The sequence below is a fragment of the Callithrix jacchus genome, chromosome 12 (assembly GCF_049354715.1).
Source record: "Callithrix jacchus isolate 240 chromosome 12, calJac240_pri, whole genome shotgun sequence".
In the NCBI taxonomy this organism is placed as follows: domain Eukaryota; kingdom Metazoa; phylum Chordata; class Mammalia; order Primates; family Cebidae; genus Callithrix; species Callithrix jacchus.
This window is the reverse complement of record NC_133513.1, coordinates 116,208,412-116,226,006: the sequence shown is the minus strand read 5'-3', so window position 1 is coordinate 116,226,006 and position 17,595 is coordinate 116,208,412. Positions and strand designations below refer to the sequence as shown.

General features: G+C 44.6%; 1 protein-coding gene across 13 annotated transcripts in view; it reads right to left on the bottom strand.

Moving 5' to 3' along the window:
* The window catches only part of DMBT1L1 (deleted in malignant brain tumors 1 like 1), a 102,116-nt gene that overhangs the window by 11,028 nt on the left and 73,493 nt on the right, over window positions 1–17,595 (bottom strand). For 3 of the 13 annotated variants that reach the window (XM_054243417.2, XM_054243421.2, XM_054243418.2), the window contains 11 exons: window positions 15,258–15,569; window positions 14,651–14,680; window positions 13,880–13,924; window positions 12,941–12,985; window positions 10,428–10,457; window positions 6,523–6,564; window positions 5,576–5,614; window positions 4,979–5,011; window positions 2,510–2,542; window positions 2,097–2,129; window positions 1,609–1,647 (listed from right to left, as the gene is read on the bottom strand). In XM_054243417.2, the coding sequence (XP_054099392.2) occupies window positions 1,609–1,647; window positions 2,097–2,129; window positions 2,510–2,542; window positions 4,979–5,011; window positions 5,576–5,614; window positions 6,523–6,564; window positions 10,428–10,457; window positions 12,941–12,985; window positions 13,880–13,924; window positions 14,651–14,680; window positions 15,258–15,569 (681 nt within the window). The remainder of the gene's footprint in view (window positions 1–1,608; window positions 1,648–2,096; window positions 2,130–2,509; window positions 2,543–4,978; window positions 5,012–5,575; window positions 5,615–6,522; window positions 6,565–10,427; window positions 10,458–12,940; window positions 12,986–13,879; window positions 13,925–14,650; window positions 14,681–15,257; window positions 15,570–17,595) is intronic. The other 10 variants (XM_035269355.3, XM_054243426.2, XM_078346704.1 and 7 more) reach the window with 8 other exon arrangements.

Below are 17,595 nucleotides of genomic sequence, written 5' to 3'. Positions count from 1 at the left end.
TGGAATCACACATTCAGGCATGAACTGGAGTATGAGAAGTTGGCATTTTGCGAGGGAGATTGACAGCTCTCATTTTGAACATCTACAGTGTATCAGATAATTTGCATCTCTAATCCTCACGACAAATGTTTCAGGTAAGTATTGTCATTATTTTGTAGATGAGGAAATGGAGACTCAGGGGTTGTATAGAGTGCTCAGGTTATCTACAGCTCAAGCCCATGAGGCCCCAAAGCATGTAATCTAAGCACTTTGCCTTTGAGGAGGATAGCTGTGGGAGTTGCCTTTACCCAGACTCCTTGTGGCTAACAGAGGTGAACGGGAAGGAAGGGAAGGGTTTAATGGTCACCACGCCTTTTCTCCCACTCCAGTGGCCCTTCCCAAACAGGAAGTGATTTCACTGGCATGCCTTCACAAAGGATGTAAAACCTGCAAGTGTCACCTAATCTGTCACCAAACCAACCCAGTTATCATCAACCAGATTCTCAAAGAAAAGGTTGCCTCATGTGATGTCAAGAGTCAGTGAGAATTACAGGCAAAGGAATCTTCTGACAAAAGTAGAGTTATGGTGTGGGTGGAAGGAAGGAAGCGAGGAGATGAGGAATGGAGGTAGGAGGAAAGGGAAGGAGAGAGGGAGGAAGGAAGGAAGGGAGGGAGGGAAGAAGGAAAGAAGAAATAGGAGAAAGGGAGGGAAGGAGGAAGGGAGGCAGGAAGGAAGGAAAGAAGGAAGGAAGGCAGGCAGGAAGGAAGGAAGGAAGGAAGGAGGCAGGCAGGCAGGAAGGCAGGAAGGCCAGCTGATGGCCAATTTAAACATAAGTGAAAAGAAAGTGCTGAACTTTGGTTTCATTGAATTTTACCCCCATGTCTTCAAAGTACCCAAGTCTTGAAGAAAAAAAAAAGAAGAAGAAAATAAATAAAATAGAAGAAAGCAGCAGAGCCTTGTTACTGAAGATGTCAATGTCATAGGGATTTGGGAGAATCACAGAGATGGAATCATCAGCAGAAAGGACTTTGGACAGGAGTCAGGACACCTGGCTCTGCCTCGCCCTAGCTCTGTGACTTTAGGCAGATCTCTTCCTTCTTTGGGCCTCATTTTCCTCCAAAATGAGGGTGATGGTTCAACATCTTACTCTCCCAACCAGGTCCATGACCAGCAGCAGTGGCATCGCCTGGGAGCCTTAGAAAAGCTCCACCTGGCGCCACTGAATTTGCATTTCACAAGTTCCACATGAGGCTCACGCATGTATGCACATTTGGGAATTTCTACTCTAGACCATCTCTAAAGTCTTGACATTTTAAGCTATTTTATCCTATTTATCCTCTCCCCAGCATCCACCTACACTGCATTCAGTTTCATGACTCTCAGTAGAGGAGTGTCCTGGAATCCTCTGGGGAGTTGAGTGGACTCTGCTGACCTCTCCTCTCTTCTCCTCTGGCTTCTCCTCTCTTCTCCCCTGACTTCTCCTCTCTTCTCCCCTGACCTCTCTTCTCTTGTCCCCTGACCTCGTCTGGGGAAACAGAAGTGTTTATTCTGGGTGCGTAAACTCTTGCTGGGCTGAGCATTCTCAGAAAGTCACTCATCAGGGCTGCTTCAAGGAGCAGGGAGCATACCTGGTAAAGAAGATACTTCAGCTGCAGTGGAAGTCACATCTGCAAATGCAGAAGAATGTTTTGATTTGACCAACTACATGGTGGAAAACAGAAGAGCAGATGGATAGTACTAACCCTATCACAACCCAGTGTTTCCACCTGTGAGTTCAGGTGTGCTGGCTGGCTCAGAGCATCACCTGAAACCTGACACACATGGCTAAGCAGGAGAGGGTGGACCCCCAGCCCTGGCCTCCCATGGGCACATCTGATCAAGACCAGTACAGCAAGCAGAAGGCGTGCCCTGGTGAAGGGGCCCTTTCTGTGTCTATGGATAAATGAAGAGAATATGAACCTCAGTTTCTGTGAAAAGGATGCTGGAGTTTCTGTTTACATTGAGGCTCATACCATAGACAGAACAGCCAGTACCTATATATGCTCATTTGCTACAGAGAAAGAAAAAAATGTTGATCATATTGAACCTTAGAAATGCGACAGGCAGAAAACATTACCAGAGGGTGTGTCCACTTCTGCTGAAGTTGAAGCTGCATCCGTGCATTAACAAAGAGAGCAGGACACAAACATGAGTGGAAAAGGCCGGCTGTGTCTTTTCAATGAGGTTAACTTTGCAGCAAAAGTGATCATTACTGAGGCTCATTTTCTGAATAGAACATGACATACAAGAAGCTAGTCTCACTAACTTAACTAGTACCATGAGAGAGACCTTGCCAGATGGAGAGGTCCCTTCCACTGAGGTTGAAGAGATCTCTAGAGATAAAAGGAAGAAGAGACATATACTGGCGGAAGGGACTCCTGGGTTTCTGTTTTTACTGAGGATATGTTGGGGACAAAAGTTTTGAATTCCAAGTTGATAAACAGAACTCCAAGAAGAGGCACTGACAGAACAGCAGACAGAGTGTTCTACCTTGTGTGGAGGTCTCGGCAGTGGAGATTGAAGCTGCAAGTGAATACAAAGGCAGCATTAAGACAGTCTCATCAAGGTGAACAGAGAGGACAAGGCAGCATTAAGACAGTCTCATCAAGGTGAACAGAGAGCACAAGGCAGCATTAAGACAGTCTCATCAAGGTGAACACAGAGGACAAGGCAGCATTAAGACAGTCTCATCAAGGTGAACAGAGAGCACAAGGCAGCATTAAGACAGTCTCATCAAGGTGAACGCAGAGGACAAGGCAGCATTAAGACAGTCTCATCAAGGTGAACAGAGAGGACAAGGCAGCATTAAGACAGTCTCATCAAGGTGAACAGAGAGGACAAGGCAGCATTAAGACAGTCTCATCAAGGTGAACGCAGAGGACAAGGCAGCATTAAGACAGCCTCATCAAGGTGAACGCAGAGGACAAGGCAGCATTAAGACAGTCTCATCAAGGTGAACAGAGAGGACAAGGCAGCATTAAGACAGTCTCATCAAGGTGAACAGAGAGGACAAGGCAGCATTAAGACAGTCTCATCAAGGTGAACAGAGAGGACAAGGCAGCATTAAGACAGTCTCATCAAGGTGAACGCAGAGGACAAGGCAGCATTAAGACAGTCTCATCAAGGTGAACGCAGAGGACAAGGCAGCATTAAGACAGTCTCATCAAGGTGAACAGAGAGGACAAGGCAGCATTAAGACAGCCTCATCAAGGTGAACGCAGAGGACAAGGCAGCATTAAGACAGTCTCATCAAGGTGAACAGAGAGGACAAGGCAGCATTAAGACAGTCTCATCAAGGTGAACGCAGAGGACAAGGCAGCATTAAGACAGTCTCATCAAGGTGAACGCAGAGGACAAGGCAGCATTAAGACAGCCTCATCAAGGTGAACAGAGAGGACAAGGCAGCATTAAGACAGTCTCATCAGGCACATGCACCTCTACAAGGTGCAGGAGACAGGAAGGTGGTGTCCTGGATTTGAGTGACTGCCAGGCTTGTCCTCCTGCTCTGCAGTCAGGAGCCGTGGCAAGGCATCTCCAGAGCCCCCACTGCCTCTGAGCCACCCTTCCATTCCTTCCCGTGGGTCTCCATTCCTCTTGCCAAAATGCTACTTCTTCCCATGGAGGTAGAGGTAACTGGGGAGCCACAGCCTCGGGCCAGGTTTCTCAGTGGTATGGTGCTAATCTAACAAAGATTCTATGAGTGGGGACTTGCTTTCCCCGCCTTTCTCCTCTTTTCAAATGGCTGGTGTCAGTGACCCAGGAAAGATCAGCTTTGCAGACTGGAATTTTCCCTAGCTGGGCTGTCTCAAGATCTAGCTAAGGGTGGGGAGGGGTGGCAGGTCCATTTGTCTTTTGTACTGTTTCCCGCCAATCCAGCTTTCTCAGTAGTGAAGGCCTCATTTTGGTGCTGAATCTGATGTTATATACCTCATTTGCGTCGGCACCTACAACAGGGAAGACCACCATCCTTATTATCCCCCTTCCTTCACCAAAAAAACCCACAGATTTCTCTACATTCTATTTGTGAAGTTCTTGAACCCAGAGTCACATTAGAGACTCCTTGGGTAGTTCCAACCAGCATCACTCAAAATCTATTGTGTAAGAGGTGAGTTACTTGCTGTCTTGGTCGACTCTGCATCCCTCACTGCCTTGGTCCTCCTCACTGAATGCTGGTGAAAGTCAAGGAGGATCAGGGAAAACCACGGCTTGACTTCTCTCCATTCTGGCAACACTGGTTGGTGGCCGGTCTCCAGGAGAAGCTTTCTCCACAGACTCAAGTAGGTGATTGACTTACACCAGTGGTCCTTAACCTTTTTGGCACCAGGGGTCTGTTTTTGTGGAAGACACATTTTCCACGGATGGCAGGGAGGATGGGGGATGGTTTTAGGATGAAACTGTTCTACCTCAGATCATCAGGCATTAGTCAGATTCTCATGAGGAGCACACAATCTAGATCCTTCACATGTTTGCAGTTCACACAGGGTTTGCGCTCCCATGAGAATCTAATGCTGCCACTGATCTGACAGGAGGCAGAGCTCAGGTGGTGATGCCCACTTGCCCGCCATTCACCTCTTGCTGTGTGGCCCAGTTCCTAACAGCTCTGGAGCCCTACTGGTCTGTGGCCTGGGGGTTGAGGACTCCTGCCTTAGACCACCTGTCAGTCATTGAATGTGCTCACGTATTCAACTTGGTCTAATGGGTTGGACAAGTTTTTCCCTTGGCTTATGCATTTAGCTGAGTTGCCCAGAATTCACCAGGGGATCAGAGATGGTCTTTAAGAGTAAAGTCAATACAGACCCTATTTTAAAACTCAAAGATTACTAAAAATTAAAGAATTTAACAATAAATTCTTTAATTTATTATTAAAGGACATAAAAAGTTGTTTAATAAATTCACTGGGAAACAAAATAACATAAAGTACAGCAAGCAAGATGAAACCCAAAATAACACTTAAATTACCTGTTGAGGTAGTTAGAGCGGTATTCAAAGATTCTGGAAACGAGAAAAGTTAATTGGTCAAAACCTCCCGGATGGCAAACAAATTGTGTTTCATAGTTAGTTTGTTTTCTTTTCTCTGTCCCTAGAACACAGAAAACGTGACCTTCATTTATTTGACAAATATTGACTCCCCACTCCTCTGTGCCAGGCACTGTGCCACAGCTGGAGTAAAACAGCCAAGTAAACCACATATGGCTCTTTCTGTCCTCAAAGAGAGGACTGTGTCATGGGAAGTTCAGATGAGGTCGAACGATCATACATAGAAATGTCAATTGTAATTGTAGCAAGTGCTACGAAGGAGAGATGTATGAGGGTACCAGAACCCATGGCAGGTGATAGGACCCAGCCAGGAAGGTCCTCTCTCCATCTTACCAACCTCCCACTTCCACCTCATGCCAGGTGGAGGGTCCGGCCTGGATGAGTCACCTTGCTCAAGGACAATGACAACTTGATACCACACCACCCCCAATCCTGCCTACTCTCGGCCCCAGTGGTGGACAGAGTGATCCTAGTGTCCCATTTGCATACATTTGCAGTGCAGTGGCCAGGGGGCATTACCAGATGAAGGAGTTACTTCTTCTGAAGTAGAAGTTATGCCTGAATATGAAACACAAGAAAAATATTAGTCAATTGATCAGAATTTTTTTTCATTTTTTTCTTTTTCTTTGATTTTGATCAGAAAAATTTTATTCATTTTCTGATTATACACAATTCTGCCTTTACTATGGTCTCATTTAGTAGGAGGCTTTGCTGTTGCAAAAATCCACGTATGATGACTAGCTGTTTTCCACCCTCTCAAATTCCCATCTTCCCAAATTAAAAACATATGCACTGGTATAAATTAAATCCTTCCTGAACTGAAACAGGTTTCCCTGTCCTTTCAAATAAAAGCTATTGATCACACTTGAACATGCATGAATTCAGCCTTGTCACCAAGAGTATCGTTGTTGTTCAAGGATGCAACACGCAGGTGTTTCAAAGGATGTTAAGAGGGCATTTGCTCCATATAGCTCCATATAAGGTAATCGGGCATTTTTGCCCCACTTGGAAAATGACATTGAACGGTTTCTCTGAACCCTTCTGTGGCTATCAGAGCATCTGTTAACATTTCCTGCCATTGCCAATGTAGCCTCTTTATTAGGTCTATACCTCCTAGCCCCCCGCACTCCCTCCCAACCTGTTGTCTCCAGTAATATATAGTCAGCAGCGAGACCAGATAGCTAGTTGTTATGAGTGTGTAGAAAGTAAGAACGGGCTCTGAATAACAGGCTCTATGGTACACTTCTGTGGGTATTCAAGCACTTGAGCTTGAATGCTAGCATCTCGATGTGGCCTCATGAGGTACTCTTTGTCTATTTCTGGATTCTAGTCTATTTCCCAAGAAATTAATTTAGCCAAGTGAGTCCTGGACAAATAGTGGTATAATTTTACCAGCTAGGTAAATTTCAACATAGCAATATCCCTTATATAGGTAGTAAAGGAGATATTAAGAAAAAACTTCTTACCAGGTGTAATGGCCAAATCTGTGGCTGAAATTGAAGCAGGAACTATCAAGACAAGCACAAGTTAAGAGAAAATTATAGTTAAATGCCATCCTTATCAATCAAGTTCATTGGTAAAGAATTTTTAAAAATTACCCTGTTTACAAATTATGCCCCAACCATGTTCCTGGTTGATTCTCCTATTCTCTCTTTATTAAGCTAAGGGGATTAATAATGGGGCAGGTGGTACATGGGGTTAGGACCCAAGAGATGGGTTCTAGTCTCTAGTCTTTGTGGAACACAGCATGTGACCTTGGACAAGCTCCTTTGCATCTCTGAGCTTCAGCCGCTGCATCCAAAGGGCTGTTTCATGGCGGAACAGCATCTGTATCACCTTGTTAGAAATACGGGCTCTCAAGATTCACTGAACCAGAATCTGTATTTTAACAAGATTTCCATGACAGCTATGTACACCGTAAAGTTTGAGAAGCACACAAATGGAGATAGCATTAGACACGCATAGGGGCCAGGAAGAAATGGGAGAGAGAGCCTATGCCATATAAGGGAGCAGCCATTCCCTACTCAGCCCCAGCCAACTGATGCCCTGCTGAAATTCATGCTACTGTTGACCATTCTCAGATGTTTCAATCAAAGCTGGAAATCTGGATGTTTATAGGATATCTTCCATTATTAACAGATGGGATTAAAAATAATTCAAACATGACTGGATAAAACTGAGGTGTCTGCATCCAAACACCATGGCAGGTCAAAACTGCCCTCTTGTGACTTCCAGTCTGAGCAGTCTCTAAAGTTTCTGCCAACTCTTGGAAAAATGTTACACTGTGATGGTGCCACATGACTTGTTCTCACCTAAAAGAACTGGTGGACAATTTTCACAGATCCAGTCACCAAAAGAACTACATGTTTCCTTGCTCAGTTTTCCTTAGAGGTTAGTGTGTACCAATCCTGGCAGAAGGCTTTGAGATTTTTGAAAATAAGGACCATGGAAATATGGACAGTTTAGAACAAAGTTGATTTGAGCTGACTGGAATTGATATGGTATTTCTCTGGCTGATTTAGCCAAACAATGGTTAGCTTAAGCCTTAGGATGACCCCAAAGTATCCAGAGGAGGCAATTTTATAAAAGCACACATGGGTTGCTTCCATTAGGAAGCCAAGCCAGATCTTGGCAGGCAGCAGAACACACATCCCCAAGGATGTGACTGTGAAGCTCCCATCACTGTGTTCTTACATAATTGTGAACACTCAGTCCCCAGGACAAGATTCTGAGGTGACTATTTTCATCCTTTCGTTCTACACATGAAGAACCTGAAGCTCTGAAAGGTGAGGGGACTTGACCTCTGTCACCCAGTTGGTTGAGGCTGGAGCCAGAACATAATCCCAGGTTCTCTGGCTCCAAATCCTGCTAGGCTGCATTGCCACTCAAAATTTTGTCAAAGACCTTCTCTGCATCTATTGAGATAATCATGTGGTTTTTGCCATTCACAATTGCTATAAAGAGAATGAAATACCTAGGAATACAACTCACAAAGGATATAAAGGACCTCTTCAAAGAGAACTACAAACCACTGCTCAAGGAAATAAGAGAGGACACAGATGGAAAAACCTTCCATGTTCATGGTTGGGAAGAATCAATATTGTGAAAATGTCCATACTGCCCAATGTAATTTATAGATTAAATGCTATCCCTATCAAGCTACCATGACCCTCTTCACAGAACTGTGAACTTCTGTGAACTCCACCTTAAACTTCATATGGAACCAAAAGAGAGCCTGCAGAGCCAAGTCAATTCTAAGCAAAAAGAACAGAGCTGGAGACATCACACTACCTGACTTCAAACTATACTACAAGGCTACAGTAATCAAAACAGCATGGTACTGGTTCCAAAACAGAGACATAGACCAACAGAACAGAACAGAGGCCTTGGAGGCAATGTCACCCATCTGCAACCATCTGATCTTTGACAGACCTCACAAAAACAAGCAATAGGGAAAGGATTCCCTGTTTAATAAATGGCGTTGGGAAAACTGGCTAGCTATGTGCAAAAAGCAGAAACTGGACCAGTTTCTGACACCTTACCCTAAAATTAACTCCAGATGAATTAAAGACTTAAACATAAGACCTAACACCATAAAAACTCTAGAAGAAAACCTAGGCAAAACCATTCAGGACATAGGCATAGGCAAGGACTTCATGACTAAAACATCAAAAGCATTGGCAACAAAAGCCACAATAGACAAATGGAATCTAACTAAACTCCAGAGCTTCTGTACAGCAAAGGAAACAATCATTAGAGTGAACTGGCAACCAATAGAATGGGAAAAAATTTTTGTAATCTACCCATCCAACAAATGGCTAATATCAAGAATCTACAAAGAACTAAAACAGATTTACAAGAAACAAACAAAGAAACCCACTCAAAAGTGGGTGAATGACATGAACAGACACTTTTCAAAATAAGACATTTATGAGGCCAACAAACATAGGAAAAAATGCTCATCATCACTAGTCATTAGAGAAATGTAAATCAAAACCACATTGAGATACCATCTCATACCAGTTAGAATGGCGATCATTAAAAAATCTGGAGACAACAGATATTGGAGAGGATGTGGAGAAATGGGAATACATTTACACTGTTCATGGGAGTGTAAATTACTTCAACCATTGTGGAAGACAGTGTGGCGATTCCTCAAGGACCTAGAAATAGAAATTCCATTTGACCCAGCAATCCCATTACTGGGTATATATCCAAAGGATTATAAATAGTTCTATTATAAAGATACATGCATATGTATGTTCATGGCAGCACTGTTTAGAATAGCAAAGACATGGAACCAACCCAGACGCCCATCAATGATAGACTGGACAAGGAAAATGTGGCACATATACACCATGGAATACTATGTAGCCATAAAAAATGATGAGTTTGTATCCTTTGTAGGGACATGGATGAATCTGGAAACCATCATTCTCAGCAAACTGACACAAGAACAGAAAATCAAACGCTGTATTTTCTCACTCACAGGTGGGTGTTGAACAATGAGAACACATGGACATAGGGAAGGGAGTATCATACACTGGGGTCTGTTTCAGGGGGAATAGAGGAGGATAGCAGGGGTAGGGAGGTTGGGGAGGGATAACACGGGGAGAAATGCCAGATATAATTGATGGGGATGGAGGCAGCAAACCACATTGCCATGTATGTACCTATGCAACAAACCTGCACGTTCTGCACATGTACCCCGAAACCTAAAGTCCAATAATATATATATATATTTAAAAAAATATTTCAGTGGTCAAAGAAGTTTGAGAATCATTAGATGAAACCAAGTTCAAAAAAAAGATCCCTTACTATAGGACTTGTCAGAGACTTTAATGTGTTAATAGGTTGTAAATCTTCAAGAGAGGGATACGGCATTTCCCTAACTTACTTAGCAGTGCAAATCCTTCTTTAAGATTTGCATATCAATAGATTAACGTACTGTACTAGAAACACACTTGAGAGATGTGCTAGTCCTTTATTTTCTGAAAATGCACATTAAAGTAGTTTTGCCTGAGATATCCGAAGTTTTTTGGGAGCTAAAAAAAAACCAGATTCACTGAACACCCAAATGTGTGGACACTGATGAGGATGTAAGTGAAGCCATATCACTAAAACTTGATTTCAAAGACCAGCTGTTGCACCAAAGAGGGAGGAAACAAACTGGACATATTGTGTGCACTGTATGGAAGGCACACAATCTCTGTTCAATGTACTTCTTCATTTAATGAATATGCACTCACATTTTACATTGATATGAACTTGATGTTTAATTTTATATGCTATATAAACTCCAACCCTAACCATATGCAAAGTAATCTACACATATCTGATTTATAGAAAGCAAGAAAGAAACCAAAATTACCAGGCAAAGAGGTCATTTCTGTAGCTGATGCTGAAATTGTAAAACAAACAGGAATTTATTTTTTTAATTTTAAAAACTTATATCTCAGATACATTACAATTAGATACAGAGCAACTCTTTTTTTTTTTTTAAATTTTTGAGATGAGTCTTATTCTGTTGTCAGGCTGGAGCACAGTGGCGCAATCTTGGCTCTGCAACCTCTGCCGCCCGGGTTCAAGTGAATCCCCTGCCCCAGCCTCCCGAGTAGCTGGGATTACAGACATGAGCCACCATGCCCTGCTAACTTTTTGCATTTTAGTAGAGACAGGGTTTCACCATGCTGGCCAGGATGGTCTCGATCTCCTGACCTTGTGTTCCCCTGCCCCGGCCTCCCAAAGTGCTGGGATTACAGGTGTGAGCCGCAGCACCCGGCCCGAGAACAACTTTTGAGAAGTAAAAGTAAAAATAAGAAACGTTTCTTAGTTGAGACTGGAAGAGAGACAGGGATGCAAGAAGGCAGAAAGCGAGAAATACCCATTGGTTGTGAGAACCCCAGGATGGGTCAGAGAGGCTGTTTCACTGAGGCACTGAAGAGGATATCATTTCTAGAATGGCAAAGTACTAGGAGCCTTCCTAATTCTGACTTTAGGTTTCTAATGTTGATTTCCCATTTTCACCAAACTAGTTTTACAACAAATACCAAGTTGTCTGAGCACTAAAGGAGAGTGATTCCATAACATGATACTATGACTCTTGATTCAGCATTCATTTACTTTTGTTAATTATCCATTACTGTTTAGATGCGCAAATGACTCTAACCCTCCCACTGAAATGCAAGCTCCACGAAGGAAGGATTGTTGTGTTCACTGCTACATCCTCAGCACCTAGAGTTGTGCCTGGCACATATAAAGTGCCCAATAAATATTTGTTAAATAAATGGATGAATTAAATCCTTTTAGTCTAGTCTTTGTCCTGTAAAATTAAGAAAAACTGAGCAGTGAATATTGCATTTCATTTCCTTTTCTATTCTACGTTTTTGGCAAGAAAAAGAAGCAAGGATGATGCACAAACTGGGCTTTTTTTTTTTTTTAAAGCAAACTATCTCAAACCACAGAGGCCAAAAGAAGGTAGCGCTAAAGATTTCACACAGGATGTAGATGAGAAGATCTGGGTTTTGTTCATGGAATTTCCTGGAGCTGCACTACAAAGTCAGCTTTAAAGTTCAAAGCAGACAATTTCGGGACAAAGTCTAGGAAGTGCCATTACCCCAGTGGGTGGGTCACAGAAGGGATCTGGCAATTCCTTGAAGACTGCAGAAAGTGAGGGCCCTAAGGTGAACTCACTGGGCCTCGAGTCAAACACTGGGTGGACCAACAAATTAAGGGAGGCTGAGAATAGACAACAGGCTCCAGAACCAACATCAAGGCACAATGTGGGGCTGAGGGACTTGGGGCTGGCCCAGGGTTGTATTTTATGTCATTATATAATACATGCTGCCCCAGGGAGCTCAGTGTTGACAGTGGACCTTGGGCATTTGTTGAGAGGATGCCAGTAAGACCCAAACTTCCTCACGCTGATTTTCAGGTCCTCCACTGAAAGTCATGGCTCAGGCAGCCCCAAGAGAAAGCTGGAAATGAGTATCTGTGCAGATGAGCCCAGCATCCTCAAGGTGGCCACAGTAGTAGGTGGACAGACCCAGATGGTGGCACTGGCCTAGCAAAGTCTACATGCCTTGGCACTGCACATTGTCCAGGAGGATGTGTCCTGTGCCCCCCGCCCCACAGAGTGGCTATTCCCTGGGCCAGTCAATGCCCTCCCCACAGCCCAGCTGCTGGCACACCATGTGGGCAGTGTCAATGCCCCAAAGGTTGTCACACACAGTCCCCCATGTGCCACCGTGGTAGACTTCATGTGCCCTTTGCACTGGCTCCTCCCATCTGCCAACCTGACAATGGGAAGTCTGGGGAGACCCAGAGGTTACCACTGGAATGTGATCAGCTCTTCCGGCAGATGCTGGTGGGACTTTTCTTTAGTTCTTAAAATAATACACACCCTAAGTTCTAAGTTCTAAAACTCTATACACTCTTGCTTCCTGCTTCTAGGTCTCACAGGTCTAAGTCAAACTTGTGCTTGCAAATTCAGTGACTGGTTTTTTTGAGGCTATCTGTGATTTCCAATATTTTGTTACCTTATTCTCCTCATCTTTGGATTGGAAATATGGCAACTATAAGGATAAGAATAAATATCTGTTTTGAAACAGAGCCATCAAACAGTTAGGCAATAGTGTGGGGATATATCCAACTCAATCTTTCATTATTTCATTATTACTGTAGCCCAGGTTCACAGTTAAAAACATTTTTAGGATCCAGAGACGAGAGAAGTGGCAGCCAGCTCTGTAACCTCTCCTTCTGTATCAGCTATATATTTTCTCAGTCCTGGGGTGACACGAATCTGGGTGGACACTGACATTACAGGGAATCCCCTAGGAAGATTCAATAATCAGGAAGCCTTGAGGGAAACAATTGAAGGATTACCAATGCTTGGGACCATTTCTGTCAATGCTGGGGCAACTTCAGCAGCTGAAAGGGAAAACCCAGGCATCGTCACAAGCACATCAGCACTTTAAAACATTAAGCTCAAACTAGACAATGTCTCTACACCACTTTTCCCTCCCATGGGGGTGGTTCTCACTGTCTGACAGTAATTGGAGCATCTATTTGAACTTTGCCAGGATAGTGTCATTGATGGTCACTTGGGAGATTTGAGGCTACAAAGAAGGAAGATGAACAGTTGATGCCATTTGGACCCGGAGCTTTTATGCTGACACACAATGACTGTTTGAAACACTGAACACTAAGTCTTCAGATTTAAAAAAAAATGAGTGTCGTTTTCCAGGTGGTTTTTCTCAAAATTCCAAGAGATGCAGTCGAATGGTTGGAGCTCAGATTTTGCATTTCTAACTCAGGTTTCTCCAAGAACATTGTGAATTCTTGGTACAAAATTAATTTTGTTTTACTTGAATTTAGAAAATTGTAATATATTGATTGAGAAATAATGGAGGTCGTTAGGATTAGAAAACCAAGCAGCAGAAGACAGAACATCACTGTGACAAGCAAGTAAGGAATTGGCCAAGTGGAAGTGACCCCTGTGCCCAAAGCAGATGAAGCTAACTCTCAGGATCTGCATCCCCAGGGACTGGGGCTGGTTCCTGAGGCCCCTGTAGAAGGAACTGCAGGAGCAGTGGCCTGCTGCTGCTGCTGCCAGGGGTGGTGGCCGAGTGGGCTTTCTCCTTGGAAAGACTTCTACTCCACGAGAATCTTCCATGTCACCAGCTTGCCTCTCATGAACACAGCTCTGATTGCACACAGCACAAGGGCCAGGAGAAACCACATTTGCTGTATTTCCAATAGTCACAAATGATCAGATCTCAGCCTCAGAAAAACAGTTGCAAAATATAAGAATGGGGAAAGTACCTGTTAGATGAAAAATGCTTGGACGTTCCCCAGAAGTTGAAGAAACTATGGGGTAAAAAAAATAGTTACCATAATTACATTCCAAACACACACACAATGATATTTCATACTCTTCTCAACTACCATCTAAATCTCATGTTTGAGTCTGCCTTTAATCAACACTATCCAGGCTCTAATCTAATAGTTACCATTTAAAATGCGATTCTACCTCATCCATGGGTTTACACTATTCTGATTAAGAATATGAAAATAAAAGAAGTAAAATTCATGTTGGGATTGCGAAGATATGGCCCTGTAGGCAGGGGCACCTTGTCAGAACCATACAGTTCAGCAGCTGCTGCTGGGACCCAGGTGGCGCTGCAGGTAGAGGAGCAGCTCCTGTCCCTGGGCCCTCCTGCCCCCAGGCTCTCCTGCCCCTAGGCCCTTCTGCCCCAGGCCTCCTTCCCCTATGCCCTCCTGTCTTCTCTGGATTGCCATGGCCTCCATTGCAAGAACCAACCCTTTGGTTCTAGAGCAAGTATCTTAGGGTCCTGTTGAAACGCTCTTGTCTGTGGAAGAGATGACATATCAACCTACTGACACCAGCCTAGGTATTGGGAAACAGCCTAGGTAATGGGTCTTCGCCTTCTGGGAGGTGGAAGGGTCCGAAGCTCAGAGCATCATCAAGGAAAGTTAAAGCTCAGAAGGGAGACCCAGCATAGCCTGGGGTCCGGAGACCAAGTAGAGGTGATGTCTAGCCACCAGTCAGCAAGTAAAAGGACATAAACTCACAGATAGCTGGATGTCCAGCAGCTGCAGAATCTGCAGAGATAAAGGAAATGAGGGTGGTTTAATAATAGAAACTGGAATGGTAGAATGGTTTAAAGATCATTGTTTCTGTTTAAATGTGACTCAGGGAAGCTGGGCACAAACTCTCAGTCTTAAGCATCCAGGGCTGTCCCCTCTGGGTTTATACAGCCAGGTGAGAGTTGTGGGTTGTCTAACCTGGCTACAAACGTTGAGCAGTGATGCTGATAAAATTTGCCTTAGTAACTACAATAACAACAAGATGGTAATATTTCTGTGTATTTATGGTTTGTCAGATGCTTGACTAAATGTTCTATATGGGTTGCCTCAATTAATCCTCCCAATAACTCCGTGAAATAAATGCCATGAGTTTCTTTCTTTTACAATTGATTGAACTTTGCAGGTGCTCAAGTTGAACATGAACCTCCTATGTATTGAACAGCTGGGTGTATTTTCCAGAGTCTGAGCAGAAATCCACTGTCCTACACCTGGGGAAAGATTTAAGGCACAGAGGCATTTCCAGACTCCATCTGAGGATCTTGGGCTTGGTTCAGGCAGATGCAAAACTGGCCCAAGAGGGACCGTCACTCACCTGAGCAGATGACACCAGCATCTTCATGGTGCCCACAGTTGTGGGTGAACCAACCGCCGTGAGGGCACTGCCCCAGGGAGGACTCCGTTCCTGTGCAGTTGACATCATCGAGGAGGATGCTGCCTGACCCAGGGCTGAAGCTGGCTCCTGGGAGGGCAGAAACAGCTAGGCCACAGCCCAGCTGCCTGCAGACCACGTGGGCATCCTCTATGGACCAGTTGTCATCACACACAGTGCCCCAGACATTGGCGTGGTAGAGCTCAACTCGGCCCTCACATCTGCGGGACCCGTTCACCAGCCGCAGTTCCAGACCTTGTGGATATCACAAAGAACAACCTCATGAACTCTCATCCACAAAGGCCACCAGAGAAGCCACTATTTCCTGGGAATTGTGCACTGACAATTGAGGATCGTGAATTCACTCCCTTCTTTATTTCATTTTGTTCAAGTTTGCCTTGGTACTACTCCATGTAGTTTTTGCAATTGGTTAAGAAATGATTATTCCTTGCCATTGGCTGGAACTGGCCTGCCCCACGGCATAGCTGTTCCTTCCCTGTGTGTGGTGAAGTCTTGGTTTCTAACCTTCACAGGCTGTGTTGGATTTTTCACAAGAAGCTGTCATGCATACGCTGTGTGTGTGTGTGTGTGTGTGTGTGTGTGTGTGTGTAAGTTTCTGTGTGCTCTTGCACACGCTGATCAAAAGACAGTAACAGTAGCTCCCATCTCTGTTATTCCCAGGATCATGCAGTTATCTACATGTGAAGATATTCCAGGAACTGGAAAGAGCCATCATTGCAGGCTGCCCCCTATGTTCAAAGGACAATGTTACAAAAGGGAGCCGAAGCTGGCTGTGCTTGGAACACAGACAAGGTGACCCCACAGGTGGGGATGTGTAAAGATGTGGGGTAAGCAGGCAACCTGGCCTTCCTGGGGGCCTCTTCCAAATCAGACCCCAAAAGCCTTTCTTACATCTCACAGCCTCTTCTTTCCTGTCACTCTCTAGTCACAGATTTTCCAGGTGACCCTGGACATTGGCAGCCCCTTCCTCGGCAGCCTGAGGCCATGGGGGAGGGTGGAAGTCTGGACGCTTCCTCCCATGGTGCTGAGATGTTTGTGAACTGAAACTCCATAGAGGGAGGCCCAGTGAAGTAAGAAGGAAGGGTTACCTGTCAACGTGGGCACCTCTGTTGGCTTTGAAAAAGATGCTGCATTGGGAGGCCGAGATGGGTGGATCACGAGGTCAAGAGATCGAGACCATTCTGGTCAACATGGTGAAACCCCGTCTCTATTAAAAATACAAAAAATTAGCTGGGCACGGTGGCACGTGCCAGTAATCCCAGCTACTCAGGAGGCTGAGGCAGGAGAATTGCCTGAACTCAGGAGGCGGAGGTTGCGGTGAGCCGAGATTGCGCCATTGCACTCCAGCCTGGGTAGCAAGAGCGAAACTCCGTCTCAAAAAAAAAAAGAAAAGAAAAAAGAAAAAGATGCTGCAAATGGAGAAAATCATACAGCGTCTTGGGTGAGCATCAAACATTGAACTTTCGGCCCATCCTGGGCGGGCTGTCCACCCTGTGGATGATCTACAGACAGTTTCTGATTCTGGATGGGATTTCCTTCTCATGCCCTTTTTCTGTGGCCTCTCAGGTTCAAGTGATTTTCCTGCCTCAGCCTCCGGAGTAGCTGGGATTACAGGCACCCGCCACCATGCCTAGCTAATTTTTGTATTTTTAGTGGAGATGGGGTTTCTCCATGTTGGCCAGGCTGGTCTCAAACTCCTGACCTAAGGTGATCTGCTCACCTTGGCCTCCCAAAGTGCTGGAATTACAGGCATGAATGACCCTGCCTGGCCAATGGATACATTTTAAATTCAAAAAAGCATCATTTGGGGACCTCTGTTGTTCAGTATCAGCTACCCTGGTGCCGCTTCTAAATGCTTGGAGTAATTTCTCTCTTTCCCAGCTTCTCTCTGCATGTTGTACTTCACTCTTCTGAGGACCTGTCCTGGAAGAGCTGCTGGCTGAATTGAGTTGAAACTGTAAAGACCACTGGCCAAATAGAGCTGGGAGCAAACTATAATGTGATGCTTTCAGCTTTTCCATTCTTAACAATTCTGTCAAGTAGAAGGCAGTACCCAGAGATAAACCTCTGCTGGGCTCTGACCTTGGACCAGGTGAGGGTCAGAGAGAGTGGCTGACGTTGTATGCCCTGCCCACTGCAGGGCAAGCCCTGGCCTGGATATTCACACAGTGAAATCCCCTGGATTTCCTCATCCTTATCCAGAGGAGAAAATGGAGGCAGGAAACAACTCAGATTTGTTAAAGGCCTCACAGCCAGTAAA